The 19642-nt window shown below is 40.2% G+C and overlaps 1 protein-coding gene across 2 annotated transcripts in view; it reads left to right on the top strand.

Annotated features, from left to right (window-relative positions):
• Nucleotides 1–10648: 10648 nt before the first annotated feature.
• vegfab (vascular endothelial growth factor Ab) overlaps nucleotides 10649–19642 on the top strand; it is a 75985-nt gene continuing 66991 nt past the window's right edge. For both annotated transcript variants that reach the window (XM_060902813.1, XM_060902812.1), the window contains exons 1-3: nucleotides 10649–11424; nucleotides 13657–13699; nucleotides 14615–14811. In XM_060902813.1, coding sequence (XP_060758796.1) covers nucleotides 11257–11424; nucleotides 13657–13699; nucleotides 14615–14811 — 408 coding nt within the window. In that variant the 5' untranslated portion in view covers nucleotides 10649–11256. The remainder of the gene's footprint in view (nucleotides 11425–13656; nucleotides 13700–14614; nucleotides 14812–19642) is intronic.

The raw sequence follows: 19642 nt of genomic DNA, 5'->3' as shown, positions 1-19642 counted from the left end.
TCGCCAAGTGGCACAGGCCCTTTGAGGTCACACAGCAAATTGGGGAGGTCGACTATGAGGTCAAGCATCCAGATAGGGGCGACACATGCCAAATTTACCACCTCAATCTTCTAAAACCATGGAGGGAGGAGGTTCCTGTGGCTCTGGCAATGGTTCCAGAGAGGGCGGAGCTGAGACCGGAGGTAAGTCTAAAAAGTGCAGCCCAATTCAACCCCGTCCCCTATGGAGACCACCTCTCACCGTCCGAGAGAGCACAGGTCATAAGATTGCAGGAGGAGTTCTCCAATGTGTTCTCGCCCTTCCCTCATCACATAGAACACCACATTCAGATTCCTCCGGGGGTGATGGTGTGCAGCCGCCCATATCAGCTCCCCAAGCACAAAAAAAATGTGGTTCAGGACGAACTCCAGGCCATGCTGAAGATGGGGGTAATTGAGGAGTCACACAGTGACTGGAGCAGTCCGGTGGTCTTCATTCCCAAGACTGATGGATGAGGCTGGTTCTGTGTAGACTATAGAAAAGTCAATGCGGTGTCTAAATTTGATGCATATCCAATGCCTCACATTGATGAACTGCTCGATCAGTTCAGCGCAGCTTGCTTTTACTTGACACTGGATTTAACCCTTTGGGGTCAAGCGCTTTGCCAGTGAAGCACAACAGGTTTAGAATGAGTAGAACATGTATTTAGATAAATATCTTTGCGAGTGGGCGGCACGGTGGTGTAGTGGTTAGTGCTGTCGCCTCACAGCAAGAAGGTCTGGGTTCGAGCCCCGTGGCTAGCTAGGGCCTTTCTGTGCGGAGTTTGCATGTTCTCCCCGTGTCCGTGTGGGTTTCCTCCAGGTGCTCTGGTTTCCCCCACAGTCCAAAGACATGCAGGTTAGGTTAACTGGTGACTCTAACTTGACCATAGGTGTGAATGTGAGTGTGAATGGTTGTCTGTGTCTATGTGTCAGCTCTGTGATGACCTGGCGACTTGTCCAGGGTGTACCCCGCCTTTCATCCGTAGTCAGCTGGGATAGGTTCCAGCTTGCCTGCGACCCTGTAGAACAGGATAAAGTGGCTAGAGGAGATGAGATGAGATCTTTGCGAGTTTTTTATCATACAAGTATGATAAACATATTGACAGAAACTTTATACTTTACACTTTCCTGTGCCCACTGCCAAATAATATTATAGTTTTTAAATTACCTAAATTAAATGCAACATAAAACTTGTCACCTTATTCAGTCACACCAGAGTCAAAGCGCTGAGTGCCCACTTATGTATTCATAAAATACTTCAAATGGTAACAGCATGATAATCACTTTCAATTTTTTGGTTTCAATTGGTTTCTCTTTCATGGTGGAAATGCCCACTGTAAACAGGATAAAATCTGTCAGACATAGTTCAGGCTATTTGGAGGTAAAACTTGTTGTGAGATGGCATGTAGATTTTATGCACTTCAGATGATTCAGGACAGCAATTAAATTTCAGGACAGCGAATGAATTCATGATTCAATTCATGATTCAGGACAGCGATTCAATTCAGTCTTGAGAACTGCGACACTGATGATGAGTGGTGTCTTTTTTTTTTAACTTTGACTCGATCCAGCCAAAGATCAGCTTGAGTAAGTGTCAATGTTTCTTCTATTTATTATTAGCATATTGGTTGATATTCGTGTGCTGTAGTGCATACACAGGAACAATGACTGAGCAATTTTTCCAGAGTTAAAAGTATTTTCTTCAAAAATAGTTAATTTTGCTCTATTTTGAGTTTAGAGAGTAAAAGTTGGAGTGGGAGCAAAATTATAGAGCAATTGTGTAAGAGAGTAGGTTGTGGCGCTGAACTGAGTAAAATAGTATAAGAGTTAATTTGAAGACACACTGAATAGAGTCAAATACCAAAATTGATTCAAATAGCAGATAAATGAAGCTGTTGTAAAAAAGCAGTTTTAGAGCTGTGTTGGAATGTGTGAAAAACATTCCCTTACCCATTATGACTTGACCTGATATGATTAAGAGTTGGCAGTGGGAGAGGTTTTCACTCTTCTTATGGAACGGAATGGAAATTTTTACCCTTCTCATTGAATACCCCTCCCACTGCCAACCCTTTATCCCAAAACAATAGGACATACTTTTTTTGATGGTCAATTAATTGTCCAAATCAATGGAGCAAATTTAACTTTTATGAACAGAATCACCTTAAGTGATCAAAACAGTTCATCACAATGAGTAAGGTAATGCTTTTTCATACATTCCAACACCATTCTAAAACTTCTTTTTACAGTACATCTTCATTTATGTTTTTTTTAAAGTACAATCATGACATACATACTACATAGATATTATTGTAGCTAAACTTGTGCTGAATACAAAAGTCATATGACTTTGAAAATACTGCTTAGATTTGTTGAAATTGACAACAAAACCAGAGCATGCTAAAATCATTAGAGTGGTAGAAAATATCCTCAGACCACAGAGGGTTAACAAAGGGATATTGGCAGATCCTCTTGACTCCATTATCCTGGGAAAATATTTCCTTTTCCTCTCCGATCAGTTTACACCCATTTGTCACCCTTCCTCTCAGGCTGTTTGGGGCCCCTACAATGTTTCAGCATCTCATGGACAGAATTCTCCATCCCCAAAATGCGTATGTGGTGGCCTACTTAGATGACATAATAATTTATAGTAATGATTGGGACTCTAAATTGACCGTAGGTGTGAATGTGAGTGTGAATGGTTGTCTGTGTCTATGTGTCAGCTCTGTGATGACCTGGCGACTTGTCCAGGGTGTACCTCGCCTTTTGCCCGTAGTCAGCTGGGATAGGCTCCAGCTTGTCTGCGACCCTGTAGAAGGATAAAGCAGCTAGAGATAATGAGATGAGATGAGTAATGATTAGGAGCGGCATCTATAACATCTCAGGGTGGTCCTGAGGTCACTGAGGTGCACAGGACTCATAGCAAACCTGAAGAAGTGTGCAATTGAGTGGGTAGAAATATGGTATTTGGGCTTCCACTTGGATCATGGGATAAGATTGCAAATTGATAAAACTGCAGCGATTGCGGCCTGCCCAAGACCTAAGACCAAAAAAGGGGTGAGGCAGTTTGTGCCTAATTTATCCTGGGGCTGGCAGGCTATTATAGGCAGTTTGTGCCTAATTTTTTGGAGGTCACCAGCCCGCTGACTGACCTCAATAAAAAGTGAGTGCCAGATCTGGTTCAGTGGACAGAGCCATGACAACAGGCCTTTAACCAGGTAAAAGCTGTACTCTGTGGGGGGCCATTTTTATACTCCCCTGACTTCTCTCTCCCTTTTGTGTTGCAGACAAATGTTGGACAGAGGCTGGGGGCCATTTTATCCCAATCTGTTGAGGGGGAGGAGCACCCCATGCTGTACATCAGCCACAAGGTCTCCATGCGGGAGATGAAGTACAGCACCATTGAGAAGAAGCGCTTGGCCATCAAGTGGGTGGTCCTCACCCTCCATTATTACCGACTGGGATGCCCTTTCACCCTCTGCTTGCATCATGCCCCGCTCCAGTGGCTCCACTTCATGAAGGATGCCAATGCCCCGATCACTCATTGGTGTCTGGCTCTGCAACCTTTTAAGTTTGAAGTGGTCCACAAGCCCGGGGCACAGATGGTGGTAGCTGGCTACCTCTCCCAGTGGAGGGGAGTGGGCTGCAGGCCGGATGGCTCCCCGGCCTGAGTCAGGCAGTGGGGGTATGTGGCAGTGGGGGTGTGGTCAAGCATCTGTTTGTGAATGGAGCGCGAGGCCAGGGAAGGTGAGTGGCAAAGTGGACGCACCTGATGTGAATCAATATGCTGTCTGTGTGTGTTTGTGTGCAGTGAGAGGGAGCAGATAAAAGGGGAGAGGAGCAGAGAGTGAGGATCTCTTCCCCTGGCTGAAATCACATGTGTGCATTGGGACAGTGAAAATTCAAGTCCACTGAAAAGCATGTTCTATTTTGCTTACTGTTTGATAAAATAAAAGCCAAAAGTGAACTTGATCCCACCTGCTTGTTTCAGTGCCTACTGCAGTAGGGAGACATTATAGTCATGTTGTCTTGACAACGTGCAATATTGTAAACAACATTGCACACTCATTTTCCATTGGGTAGAGTGACGTAATACATGTAGGATAAGCAATATGATAACAATGTTGCATGCTATCAAACCAAATTAAGGAAACCTGCTAGAAGGGAATAGAATACATGTTTTTATTCCATGGAAAAAGGGTTCTGTATGTATAATCATTCCCGGTATTTCACTCTGATGACATCACTCCCAGTGTTTTCTTGCTGACGTGATGTGCAGTGTCAAAATAGCGAACTGGTTCAAAATTGAAGTCCTTTTGATTAACAAGCATTTTTTGTGGATGCGTCCATATAATATAAAGAGCATTACATGGTGGCACAAAGATGAGTTTATCTTCTTGTGTTGAAAAATATCACTCATTTGCTTCACTCACTTTTGATGTATACATTCACCACTCAAAGATAAACTTCATATTTTCATGCAACCATGTAATATCACACGCGCGCATGCACACACACACAGATACATTTTATATATATATATATATATATATATATATATATATATATATATATATATATATACACACACACATACACACAGTGGGGCAAAAAAGTATTTAGTCAGTCACCAATTGTGCAAGTTCTCCCACTTAAAAAGATGAGAGAGGCCTGTAATTTTCATCATAGGTATACCTCAACTATGAGAGACAAAAAGAAGGAAAAAAATCCAGAAAATCACACTGTCTGATTTTTTAAAGAATTTATTTGCAAATTATGGTGGAAAATATTTGGTCAATAACAAAAGTTAATTTCAATACTTTGTTATATACCCTTTGTTGGCAATGACAGAGGTCAAATGTTTTCTGTAAGTCTTCACAAGGTTTTCACACACTGTTGCTGGTATTTTGGCCCATTCCTCCATGCAGATCTCCTCTAGAGCAGTGATGTTTTGGGGCTGTCGCTGGGCAACACGGACTTTCAACTCCCTCCAAAGATTTTCTATGGGGTTGAGATCTGGAGACTGGCTAGGCCACTCCAGGACCTTGAAATGCTTCTTACAAAGCCACTCCTTCGTTGTCCAGGCGGTGTGTTTGGGATCATTGTCATGCTGAAAGACCCAGCCATGTTTCATCTTCAATGCCCTTGCTGATGGAAGGAGGTTTTCACTCAAAATCTCACGATACATGGCCCCATTCATTCTTTCCTTTACATGGATCAGTCGTCCTGGTCACTTTGCAGAAAAACAGCCCCAAAGCATGATGTTTCCACCCCTATGCTTCACAGTAGGTATGGTGTTCTTTGGATGCAACTCAGCATTCTTTCTCCTCCAAACACGACAAGTTGAGTTTTTACCAAAAAGTTATATTTTGGTTTCATCTGAGCATATGACATTCTCCCAGTCCTCTTCTGGATCATCCAAATGCTCTCTAGCAAACTTCAGACGGGCCTGGACATGTACTGGTTTAAGCAGGGGGACACGTCTGGCACTGCAGGATTTGAATCCCTGGTGGCATAGTGTGTTACTGATGGTAACCTTTGTTACTTTGGTCCCAGCTCTCTGCAGGTCATTCACTAGGTCCCCCTGTGTGGTTCTGGGATTTTTGCTCACCGTTCTTGTGATCATTTTGACCCCACGGGGTGAGATATTGCGTGGAGCCCCAGATCAAGGGAGATTATCAGTAGTCTTGTATGTCTTCCATTTTCTAATAATTGCTCCCACAGTTGATTTCTTCACACCCAGCTGCTTACCTATTGCAGATTCAGTCTTCCCAGCCTGGTGCAGGTCTACAATTTTGTTTCTGGTGTCCTTTGACAGCTCTTTGGTCTTGGCCATAGTGGAGTTTGGAGTGTGACTGTTTGAGGTTGTGGGCAGTTGTCTTTTATACTGATAATGAGTTCAAACAGGTACCATTAATACAGGTAACGAGTAGAGGACAGAGGAGCCTCTTAAAGAAGAAGTTACAGGTCTGTGAGAGCCAGAAATCTTGCTTGTTTGTAGGTGACCAAATACTTATTTTACCGAGGAATTTACCAATTAATTAATTAAAAATCCTACAATGTGATTTCCTGGATTCTTTCCCCCCATTCTGTCTCTCATAGTTGAAGTGTACCTATGATGAAAATTACAGGCCTCTCTCATCTTTTCAAGTGGGAGAACTTGCACAATTAGTGGCTGACTAAATACTTTTTTGCCCCACTGTGTGTGTATATATATATATATATATATATATATATATATATATATATATATATATATATATATATATAAAAGCATAGTGCCAATGGTAGACAAAGAGCCAAGGACAACTTCCAAAGAGATAAAAGTTGAACTCCAAGGTTAAGGTACATCAGTGTCTGATTGCACCATCTGTCACTTTTTGAGTGACAGTGGGCTCAATGGAAGAAGACCCAGGAGGACTCCATTGTGGAAAGAAAAACTTAAAAAAGCCAGACTGGAATTTGCTAAAATGCATGTTGACAAGCCACAATGCTTCTGGGAGCATGTCCTTTGGATAGATGAGACAAAACTCAAGCTTATTGGCAAGTCACATCAGCTCTATGTCCACAGAAGAAAAAAAATCAAGCTTTCAAAGAAAAGAACACCATACCTACTGTGACCCGGAGGAGGCTTGGTTATGATTTGGGACTGCTTTGCTGTGTCTGACATGAAATGCCTTGAATCTGTGTAGGGCACAATTAAATCTCAAGACTGTCAAGGCATTCTTGAGCGAAATGTACTACCCGTTGTCGAAGTTCTGTCTCAGGTTGCAGGTCATGGGTCCTCCAACAGGATAAAGTCCCAAAACACACAGCTAAAAGCACCCAAGAATAGTGAAGAAAAAAAATTGGACTATTCTGAAGTAGCCTTCTATATGCCCCGATCTCAATCCTATCAAACATCAATGTAAAGAGCTGAAACATACAGTCTGGAGAAGGCACCCTTCAAACCTGAGACAGCTGGAGCAGTTTGCTCAGGAAGAGTGGGCCAAACTACCTGTAGACAGGTGCAAAAGTCTCATTGAAAGCTACAGAATTCCCTTGTTTGCAGTGAGTTAAGGGTCTCATCATTTTTGTCCATGCCTTTTTAATTTTTTTTTTGTTATTTAAAATATTCTGTTGAATCACAAATCAAAAGCAAAGTCTGATTTGTATTAAATATGGAATAAACAATGATGGATGGCAATATTTTTGTCAGTTTCAGGTTATTTCAGAGAAAATTGTGGGTTCTTCTTTTTTCATGGAAGGCTATCAGCAAATTTGTGTGTGTGTGTGTGTGTGTGTGTGTGTGTGTGTGTGTGTGTGTGTGTGTGTGTGTGTGTAAGCAAATATAATATTAAAAACTGTCATAATTGCATCATAATCTGGTGTCATTATGCATGATGGCATGGTGGTTAGCACTGTTGCCTCACAGCAAGAAGGTTCTGGTTCAAACCTCATGCCTGACAGGACCTTTCTGTGTGCAGTTTGCATGTTCTCCCAGTTTCTTCTGGGTGCTCTGGTTTTCTCCCACAGTTTAAAAACATGCAGATTAAGTAAAAATATCCAGCTATTGGGGTTGCACAAGCCAGTGTATACTTAGTGCTGGTCCCAAGCCTGGATGGGTTCGTGAGGATTGTGTCAGGAAGGGAATCAGCTGTAAAAACCGATGCCAAATCAAATATACAGATCATGATGATCTGCTGTGGTGACCCCTAATGGGAGCAGCTGAAAAAAGATGTATGTGGAGGTATATTCTTTGATGCTTATTTATGTATATATTTTTTTCTGTAACTACATATTACTATCCAAATTGGATTGTCCATACACAGAATAACTAAATATGTTTTAAGAGGCTGCCTTTGTATCTGATTTGAAATGCCCAGGTTTTACTTTTCTTTGTAGAATTGAGGGAGAATTGGGGAGGTTTGTGTCATACAGTTAAATAAATTAACTTGAAATATTGCAAAACATTTTATTTAGAAGACAAATTAATTTTTATGAGGGCCTACTGACATTCAGTTTTTCAAACCGTAAAGCAGTCTTCATTGATACTAATTCCCAGACACTGCCATAATGCAAATGGTGGTGCTTTCTCAGTCGACCTGGCTCAACGTGTCAACTTATTAGCAATTCCATCATGAAATTAAGGAGGAGGTGGCAGTAAAACACTGAAGTGTTCTGTAAGGGCACCCCAGAAACATCACTGTGGAAACACTGCTGTGCAACATTTATTTAAATCTAAAGCAACCAGTGAAGGGTACTAATGGTTTAAATGTCTATATCCAAGACTCTCACATCAAGAAGTTTGTAAAAATCTTTTCTCTTTTGAGGAATTACTAGTAAGGTAATGATGTACTCATATAAGCTATTTGTTTGGATGTTTACAGCCTACAGTTAGTTGTGAAATTTACTGTAAATTCCAGAAGACACTATTTAGGCATGTTTGAGGGTCTACAATATCACAGAGAGTATTGTTCAATCATTCTGCAAGATGTATGTTCAGGTTAGTTGTGTGTGCACAACTTTGCAGGGAAGTGCATGCTTTTACTTTGCAATACACCATGCAGGACAGATACCATTATGTCTTGCAATGTGTGTGTGTGTGTGTGTGTGTGTGTGTAAGCGGGAAGTCCTCAGTAAAAATGTAATGGGAGTGTAAAGCTAATTAGCTCTGTCCTTGCTTTCATTTGAAATGAGTCAGCAGTAGCAAGAGTCCAAACTTTCTCTGTTAATTTTCAATTAAATTTTGATGTGCAGCACACTAACAAACATGCAAACACCTCTCCAGATGAGACACCCGGCTGTTTCTCTTAGTGGTGTGTTATCACATATTGTTTCTTCTCTTCTCTCAGCCTATTTCACGCAGTACACCAGTCCAAGGCTGCACCTGTAACTCAGACTAAACAGCATTAACAGGGGTGTGTGTACATTGCCTTTATTACACACACACACACACACACACACACACACACACACACACACACAGATGATAAGGGGCATCAATTTTTATTTGACAGAACGAGATAAATGTGGTAAGAGGTAAATTTGGGAGCTAAAAGCAACTGACTTTGCCAGTCAAAAATAATTTTTTAAAAAGTACAATTAAAACATGCTTGTGAAAAAAAATCTAAAATCAATTGGTGTGCTGAAAGTCATGGGAATTTTCCTTGCAGCATATCAACAAAGTTCGCGATTAACTTCTTCTACAAAAGTAATAATATATATAGCGCCATAGGGCACGGGAAGGACTTTAGACTTTAGATATATATTCAAATACTTTTAGTTTTTCAACTATCATTCTTTCTCAAAATATTTCGCCATACTGGACAGTTTAGTGTTTTGTAACTCTGGCATGCCTCATCCAAAATAAGAGGGACTTGATCATTAGTTCATGTATTAATCAGGATACGGATCCAGGACTATATGATTCATAAACTCATGAAATAACTTACATTATGCGACAGGCAGAGGGCGCCACTTCAACTTTATGAATAGAGGAAAAGGAGAGGTATGAATGAATGCAGAGGAGGCCTGTGGCTTTTCTGAAACAGTGGCACACAGCCAAGCATGAAAAAACTGCATGACAAGCGTGAGCACCAGTGTAAGGGAAAGTTTGGAAATATTTAACCTGTACAATAAATTGGTCATAATCCTAATTGAAATAAGACTGACAAATCACTTTCATGCTCATCTAACTTTTTTTTTTTTCCCCTGAGTGATGTACTCGACAGTACGCTGTGATTAAGTCACTCAGGCTATATAGGGTATAGCTCTAAAATAACAGTGGGATAGTTACAGAGCACCAGTATCTTTATTCATATGCCCAAAAAGGTCCAAAAGCACATACTTTCTCACTAATTAGAAGCCTAGATCTGTAGCTGTACTACTGGTTACTAATTTAGTACATTATTAAATAAGGTAGCGTGCAGTTTCTGGACGCAGCCATTGACTTGGATAATGAATGATTCCATTTCAGATCACGTGCCCAGAGCATAGAGATCCGGTCTCCTGGCACGCACGCACGCACGCAAGGACACCTGTACGTGGCGACCGACACATACACACACACACACACAGACGACGACGAATATGATATGATTACACCCTAATTTTCCGATTATGGCAGACCGATCCTGAAAAAGACGACGGCTCTTGCGGTCAAGTGGTTCCTGTTGTGTTACTGTAACTTTCCGCAAACCTCTTTACGCAGTAGTCTACTGCTATGAATGGGGTGTATTTTGACTATTAAAGCATCAATACACAGTAACATAACTGCAAGCCTGACCATGCTTGGTAATTATGGATAGTGTTGAAGTCTAATAAAGTTTATATATGTGTGTGTGTGTACATATAAACCTAATTTGCATATATATATATATATATATATATATATATATATATATATATATATATATATATATATGTGTGTGTGTGTGTGTGTGTGTGTGTGTGTGCATATAAACCTAATTTGCAGCTTTCTTTTAAAGTCCTCGCAAAAGTTAAGGGGAAATGTGTACGTTTAATTTGACTACTGCCTTATGCCGCTCTGCTAAAAGGAAAATGCCGTGCCATAGACACGCCCACCGCGGTGCAGTCCAATCAGATGCGCTCATATGGAGTTTCAACCTCAGTGCGCTGCCCAAGTGACCGACAGTTGAAACCCCTCCAGCGCATCGCTTTAGCTTGGCTGCGGTGTCACGTCTCCGACTCAAAGATTTTTTTTTTAAGAAGAAGAAAGAAAAAAGGAAAGAAAAAAATTGGTGGTAAAAACTGTTGGAAACCCATCAGGAAGCGGATTCCGAAGTCCATTCTTTGTTATTTTTATTATTATTGTTATTATTCAGCAGCAGAAGTTAGAGACCTACTCGGTTTTACCGGCCACTTACGACTTCTGCGCGAGGGACTGCCAGGTTGTGACTGACTGAGCCACCAGAGCTCAAAGTTACATCAGAGTCAATAACTCGTTTAAACAAATTAACAGCCGAGTGACAGGTTAAGTCATGGGAATATTATCATCCTTTGATGTGGATTGTAAAGCCGTTTGAGCAGAAGCAGCTGAGAGTGCGTCGGGACCATGTGAGCGGATTCACGTCGTGCATGTGGCTTCTGACGTTTCTGGATATTTTGAAAATCATCGGCAACAGTTGAACCCGACGTCCTTTCCATCAGGTGTCTTGTCTCGTGGGACCAAAATGAGACTTTTAGCTTGGTTATAGGCTAGTTCTCCTGATAACCCTATCTTTCGGAAGATCCATCCATGTCTGCCCTGTTTTCTGAGACTCTCTCTGATGCTTTTAAACAAGTTCGCCTATCGTACGATAGGATTTTAGACAGACTTTCGCGTTGCGCCATGTCAGTCATGAACTTGGCCGTGCGCTTGTTGCAGTTGTTTTGTGTGACGCTCCTCTATTTCTCAGCTGTCAAGGTAAGGGTTTTTATTTTATTTATTTATTTGTTTATTTATTCCGTGTGTGCGCTCACGGTGTGTACTTTACTTTTGTCGTGCGTTTGGGATCGCACCAGTCGCGCGTTTGACAAGGACGTCCTTGTCACTGAGGTCATTGACCATGCTCTCTTCTACACCTACCCAAATGTATAGTAGTCTATCCTAATCAAAATGAAGTCTGCGTATTCTGCTCACGCATTTCCTTAGAGATAACGATCGAGTACTTGAAGGTTGGACTGTAATTACTACCAGCTTGTCAGTATGTGTGTGTTCGACCGAAGGGGAGAGTGTGATTTTTGTGAAGGCCTCGTCAGAGCCACCTTGGTAATATTAAAGGCGCAGTGTGCTTATGGATATGTGCCAGTTCAAACTAAACCCAGGGTGCGCGAGCACTACGTTTGGAGACTTTCATCCATTCATTGACTCTTTTCCAAATCACGAACACATAATAGTGTTGAACTAACACCAACAATCATAATAAACGCTTATGCATTTATCCAGAGGAAGAATATACCCAAATATTGGTATTGTTAATTCTGCAAGGATTTTGGATCAAAGTCAAACTTTTAAGGACTTGAAACCTATTATAGTAACATGTTGAACAAGTATAGACCATATAAATGGGGGAATCATTAAGTCAATTTCATCAGTTAGCAGAAATAAAGTGGAAATAAAGCTTGATCACAGTTTAAAGAAGCGCATAAAATGTAGACTATGCTATACTTTGACAGCTGATCATAGCCCTGTGTTTTCTGCCACTTTAAACTTTGGCAGACTTTCATCAGGTCCAGTCCAACTGTCTCACACCAGATTAACTTTCAGTGTTTTACCAGTGATCTTCTAGTTAGTAGCTAATCCCATGCATAATGCTTTCTAACAAGTACTGAAATAGGCTAAATTTGTGCACACACTTTGGCTAAAACGTACCAAATGACTTAACACAAGATGAATAGTTCCACTGGCCACATGAACATCCCCAGTGGCGAATACAGTATCTGCAGAGCGAATTTAAGTCCACCTGGACACAATGGAACACTGTAACAGTTGATTCATGATTGTAGGTATTCAGCATTGGGGGTATCAGTTCAACACTGGGGACTTCTGCTGTGTGAATATAAAATTGATCTGCTAATTATGATACTTAGAAGACTTGGAGCATGTTTGGAGGGTGATAGAGTTATCAGGGGAAAAGGGTTTACAGGAATGGTGGTGAATTAGTAATATTAATTCTGTAATATTAATAGAATTAAGTAATCAGTTGGAGTAATAACAATAATCAGCTAGTTCATGAGTAACTATGTAGTAGTGTGTTATATCTTAGGCTACTGGTTCTGAAACACCTAGAAAGTATGGGTTTATTTTGACAATTTGAGATGTATTTCTAAATTTATGCAAACTGTACTACTTTGCAAGTCAAAACATGGTGGAACATGACAGCAAGCCATAAGTAGGAGTGTTTGGCAAACAGATCATTGTTTAGCCATCGGTGATGTAAAACAAAGTATGCAAACTATCAGTAGCAGTTATTTTGTTAGATTTACACAAGTGCATCAGCTTGACAACGTGAGAAACATGACTCCAAACCAGTGTAACATCTGGTTTAGAATCCTATACATTGCCAAATCATGTGACTCAGTTGTGTTAGAAACAATTTTTATGCCATTATATATGAGATAAAACTGATAAGTGACATTGTCAGGCAGTCTAAGCTGTATTAATGTGCATACAGGATAGATAAGATGCCTTTATTGTCTCTTCAAATACAATGAGATATAGGTTGGAGGATGGAGGGTTTGGTTTACCTTGCTTTGGCAGCAATCCTAAAATTACGTCACTGTAGGAACTGCCATGCAATGAATGACAGAGGTTGCATCAAGCAGTGATATTTGCACAAGACAGTACTGAAAGCCAAACCTTTTTATGTCAACTAAATTTGGATGTAGGGTGGTAAATTCATGACAGAAACCAGAATTTACTAAAGATAAATAGGGCATCCCAAAACAGTATATCTTGAGTATGCCACTAAGTATAATTGAAACGGGAATAACCACATAGAGGAAAAAAATATCATGTATTAAAATAGTGTGGTTTGAAATTAAACCTCATGGTTGTTTTTTCCTTATTTTGCATCAATTTGTTTCATTTCCATTAATGCAATATCAGTGAAGAATTTTAGTTCAATTTCTGACTACTTTAACTCATTTTCCACAGAGTGCCTATATCCCCAAAGAGAATGGAGGCAACACAAATGAGGGTAAGTTAAGAAGGGTGCTGAAGGAATTAAATACAATAATTCTTCCTTAAGCAATGATTCTTCCTAAGTTTTATTACACATGCATAAGTATATGCACATGAATAGAGCACCCTCTCCTGGACAAATAAATAAATATACAAACTTCACTCGTTCTTAGACACTTTTTTATACAGTACAAACACAGAAAAGCACATTTGTATTGATTGTGTCTAGAGGATATCTATCTTTGTTAAGATATTATAGAGAACCAAGGAGAAACATGTAGTCCAGTTTATCTTCTCAGTACTCTAAAAACTACTCACATTAGCACATTGATCATGTGATGGAACATGATCGTTGAGTCAAAGCTGCTCAAATGACATGATTGCCTTTGTCCATGTTGGGTCTCGAGTCAGTTTTACTTATCAGATTATATTGATCATGTAAACAGGTCCAGAGTAGATTCAGGACTGAAGAATATCAAACGGGTTCAGATTTATGTCCATGTAATGGAAAGAAGTTGTTAACGGAAATCAACTATTCAGCATTGACACTTCTTTGTGTCACTGCATTCCAAAAAATAGGACAGCTTATGTCAAAAGAAAACAGTTTACGTCACTGCCTGCTGTATACTGCTGACAATATGCTGACATTGTACTTCTAATTCAGATTTCAATGTACTTTTTATTTTATACAGAAGAAACATAATACATTAGTGTAACAATAATGTAGAACTTGCAATTTAAAGCCCACATCCATGACAGGATAGAAGTAAATACGTCACAGGCAATGCAGTATTATAATTTGTAGTCAGAGTGGCTCACAAACCTCAATTAAACTAGACTTTCAAATTAATATTTACTTGCAAAAAGACAATATTATCACTGACTTTCTAACATAACTGAATTTATAATATGGCTTTATATCCCTTTGCAGTTGTGTCCTTTACTGAGGTCTACAATAAGTCGATGTGCCGGCCACGGGAGATGTTGGTAGAAGTCCATCAGGAGTATCCTGATGACATTGAGCACATTTTCATTCCATCCTGTGTGGTGCTCATGCGCTGTGCTGGCTGCTGCAATGATGAGATGTTGGAGTGCACACCCACTGCCACACGCAACATCACCATGGAGGTCAGAAAGCCACTCACTGAAATTCTTAGGGAGAATCTCATTGCTAATGGGGAGCATTTGTCTGCTTTGTGTATGCCAACATGTATAAACTCACTTTCAACTTCTCACTTTCAACTTGATTTTAAATGCGTATAATGTGTATCTTTCTGCAAATTATCTCCTCTCTATACAATATTTGATTTGTGTGAGCAAACTGATGTTTGTAAGGTTTTACTGAAGAAACTTTCAGTTATCTAATTCTTTTATCTAGTGATATACAAAAAGTAAATGTTCTGCCCCAAAAGTATGCTGTTTCCATAATTTAAAGATTAGCTTGAGACTTAATGTAACAACATTTTAATTATAAATATAGCACAATATATTAGGACATGGGCAATGTTATAGTTATTTTAGTTACACACAGTGTATTGAAGTTAAACTCCAGTATGAATATGACCTCAAAGTGCAGACTTTCAGCTTTAATTTAAGGGTACTTACATCCAAATCGATTGAACGGTGTAAGAATTACAGCACTATTTTATATGTGGTCCCATCATTTATAAGGGATCAAAAATAATTGAACAAACTAACAATCATAAATTAAATTGTCATTTTTAACACTTGGGTACAAATCCTTGCAGTCAATGTCTGCTTGAAGTCTGGAACCCATAGACATCAGATGCTGGGTTTCCTGTCTGGTGATGCTCTGCCAGGCCTTTACTGCAGCTGTCTTAAGTTCCTGCTTCTTCATGGGGCATTGTGCCTTCAGCAAGACTTCTCAATTAGGTCAGGTCAGATGCTTGACCTAATTGCAGGATATTCCAGTTCTTTGCTTTTGAAGTATGATTTGGTATCATTGTGCATCTGTACTGTGAAGTGCTGTTCAATTTTCCTTTCACCAGGGAAAGATTTTTTTGTTTTGTTTTCTGTCATCCACCAGAGTTGTCTTCTGTGGTATTCATAGCCTTTTGGTGTTCTTGAGCTCACCTTTTTTTTTAAGAATGTACCAGTAGTTGGTTGAGTCACACATAATGGTTTGCTGTTTCTGTGATGGTTTTTTTTTGCACATGCGGCCACCTGTGCGCTTCCAGCTTCAGGCTGCGGAGCCACATGCGGCCTTATCGCTGAATGCACAGATTACATCATCCTTGGATCCCGACGGACTACCAAGAAGAAGAGGGGTTTGTTTAGACTTTTCATATTGATTGATGATTTGCTTCACTGACAGCTCTTTGGACTTCATAATGAAATTTAAGAACAGCAGATACAAATATAAATGAAACCCTTGATATCAGCTCTAGACCTTTTATCAGCTAACCTGTAAATCAAAGAATGAGGGAATAACACACACACACACACACACACCTGGGCATGGAACACAACTGCCCAATTACTTTTGGTCCCTTAAAAAATTTGGGGGTGGGGGTTATGTAATAAGTAACTCTTACACCATTCACCTGATTTGGATGTAAATATCTTCAAATTAAAGATGAAACTCTGCACATTGAGGTTATAGTCATTATTTAATTTAAACTCCAATAACCTGTGTGGTAGACAACTAAAATTTGTAGACTGTGTGCAGTTTCCTATGAAAATATTGGAAAGGTAAGGCAAGACCAATGTTCTTCTTTTGCTATACACTGAAGACATTTGAGTTTGAGATCAAAATATAGATATTAGATGATAGATCAGAATTCTAGCATTTATTTCCTGATACATACATTTCGATGTATTAGAACGTGGCACCTTTGATGGCAGACCACGCAATTGTTAGGTGAGCAAATGTATTGGAACAAATACTCTTAAATTATATTAAAGTAAATAACACTTATTATTTGGTTCCATATCCCTTGCTTGAATCAAGCTGGTGACCCACTGTCATCACCACTGACATGTTTTAGGTTGTTTCTCCCTTCAGTCTCCTCTTCCGTAGGTGAAATACGCTGAATTGGGTTAAGATCTGGTGATTAAATTGGCTAGTCTTAAACCTTCCCCCTTTTCCCCAGATGAAGTCCGTTGTGATGTGGGCAGTGTGTTTTGGGTCATTGTTTTGCTGCATGGTGAATTTCCTCCAATTTGATTGGGTGCAGTTTTCTATAAATTGGCAGACAGAATGTTTCTGTAGACTTTTGAATTCATTCTGCTGCTACCATCATCACTTACATCATTAAAGATTAGTGAGCCCATTTCAAAAGCAGCTATGCAAGCCCAAGCCATGACACTCCCTTCAATGTGCTTGACCTGTCAGCTTGTATGTTTTGGATCATGGGCAGATCCTTTCTTTCTCTACAGTTTCGCATTTCCATCACTTTGGTAGTGGTTAAACTTCATTCCAGAACTTTTGTGGCTCATCTCTATATGTCTTTGCAAATTCCAAAGGTGCCTTCTGACTCTTACTGCTGATAAGTGGTTTGCATCTTGTGGTATTGCCTCTATATTTCTGATCTCAAAGTCTTCTTTCAATGGTGATTTGTGATACCTTCACCCTTGCCCTACGGAGGTTGTTGGTGTTGATGTCATTAACTGTTGTTTTGGGGTTTTTCTTAACAGCTCTCACAGTGTTTCTGTCATCAACTGCTGTTGTTTTCTTTGGTTGATTTGTTCAGTGTTTATTTACCAATGGTTTCTTTGCTTTTCATGACATTCTAAAGTGTTATATTGGCTATGCCAAATGGTTATGCAATGGCTCTGATGGATTTTCTCTCTTTTCTCAGTTTCAAACTTGCTTGCTTTTCTCTGATAGACAGCTCACTGGTCTTCATGTTGGTTTATCCTTTTCAACAAGAAATGCAATCTTCACAGGTGAAACCCAGGGGTCAAACCAAGAGTAGACATTCAGAGCTATTATTTGCTTAATTAATGCAATTAATGGCACACCTGGACAAGAAGAAACACCTGTCAGTCGCATATTCCAATATTTTTGATCACATGAATGTCACAACTGTGCATGTTGACACGCATGACAGAAGGACTCTCGGGTGTGTTCTAGACAGTTCGCGCTCTGAACTGGCTCATGCATGCGTGCCGTAAATGACACACACCTGCATGGGATTAAGGTGCAATCAGCACGCCTTTATAAGGACTATAAATGTACATTCACTTTGCGAAGTATTGCATTGTTAGACACTTTACTGAGCCTTGGTTCCTGATTGTTTCTTCTGGTTTCCTGATCCCTGATTTCCTGTTCCTCATTTTTGACCCTGCTTTGTCTACGATAATCTGTTTGTGCCTCGCTTGAGCTATTGCCTGTTTTGCCGTTTCTGATATATGCCTACCATTTTGGATTGTTTGCCTGATTGTCATCTTTGTAATAAACACCTTCTGCACATATATCCGTCTCCAACCATTGCTGACAGAACACTTTGCCCAGATGACAGAATAGTTTGCCAAAACACGGATGTAGCAGAAGTCAACCAGTACGTCCCTCAATGCCATATCCAAGTTTCCATGCCTCAGCCCCTAGCCGTGTTTCTCTGGCAGTGACTTGGAATAGACAACCCGGCGCCCTATGATCGAGTGGAATATCACCTCAAGGAGTTCACATTACAGTGCAACTTCTTTTATGCTGACCTGGAGGACCCCAAGCCTCCAGAACCTGTCTGGGTCAGCTGCATGATTAGGTGGCTCATGGGACGAACACGGTGATGGGCCAATTACCTGATAAGAGTGGAGCGCTGATGGCATGGCTTCCAGTGTCAGACTCTTATCCCCAGAGCAAGGGAAGATGGATTTAAGCTCCCAGAGGGAGCTTTTTTTTGGGGGGGGGGGGGGGGGGGGTTTGTCTGTCACACCTGTGCGCATTGGCGCATGCAACAGGGGGCCTCTCAGGTGTGCTGTGGACAGTGTGTGCTCCAAACTGGCTCACGCACGTGTGCTGCAAATGACACATCTGCACAGGATTAAGGTGCGATTAGTACACTTATATAAGGACTCAAAATGCACACTCACCCTGCAAAGTATTGCATTGTTAGACACTTTACCAAGCCTTGGTTCCTGATTGTTTCTCCTAGTTTCCTGATTCCTGATTTCCTGTCCCTCATTTTTGATCCTGCTTTGTCTACGATAATCTGTTTGTGCCTCGCTCGAGCTATTGCCTGTTTTGCCATTTCTGATATATGCCTACCATTTGGGATTGTTTGCCTGATTGTCATCTTTGTAATAAACCCCTTCTGCACATACATCCATCTCCAACCATTGCTGACAGAATACTTCGCCCAGCTGAAAATGAAAAATTAATGGGTTCAAACAAAAAAAAAATGCTGTGTTCTAAGTTGTTTAACACATCTGGATGTAAATATTAGGAAATAAAAGCTGAAATTCAGATCTATCCTCTCATATTCATCTTTTGATCGCCAACCTACATGGCTTCAGTGTATAGCAAAAAAAAAAACCCTTGCCATTCCATTACTTTCGGAGGGGATTGTATATAACATATATAAAATAAGCAATATGGTTTGGATAATTCCAGTTGCATATCGTGATAAAACGACAGGTTTGTTCTCCTCAATTCTTAAGGTTCCCCTGCTTGAAAAATGCCTGATCCTACTTATGGAGGTCATCAGCTTGTGAGCATGGTCTGGTGTGTTTGGAGCAAGGAATGAAATGAAACTCTGCAGGGCAGTGGCCCCAGGATTGGTGTTGATAAACTGATCTGTGTTTTCTGGCCAAATTGCACCTTGCAAACCATCAGCTCCAGAATTATTGGCAGCCCTGGTAAAGATAAAGGGTGAAGAAGGTATGTTTTTGTGGTTTGTGGTTCGTTAGCTTAATCGCAAACTAAACATATGACAGAAATTTAACCTTTTATTGATGTGTATTATTCTAAGAACATTGAAAACATTTTGGAAAACTG

This window comes from Neoarius graeffei, chromosome 21 (genome assembly GCF_027579695.1).
Source record: "Neoarius graeffei isolate fNeoGra1 chromosome 21, fNeoGra1.pri, whole genome shotgun sequence".
Taxonomy (NCBI): Eukaryota; Metazoa; Chordata; class Actinopteri; order Siluriformes; family Ariidae; genus Neoarius; species Neoarius graeffei.
This window is presented reverse-complemented; position numbering and strand designations above follow the sequence as displayed.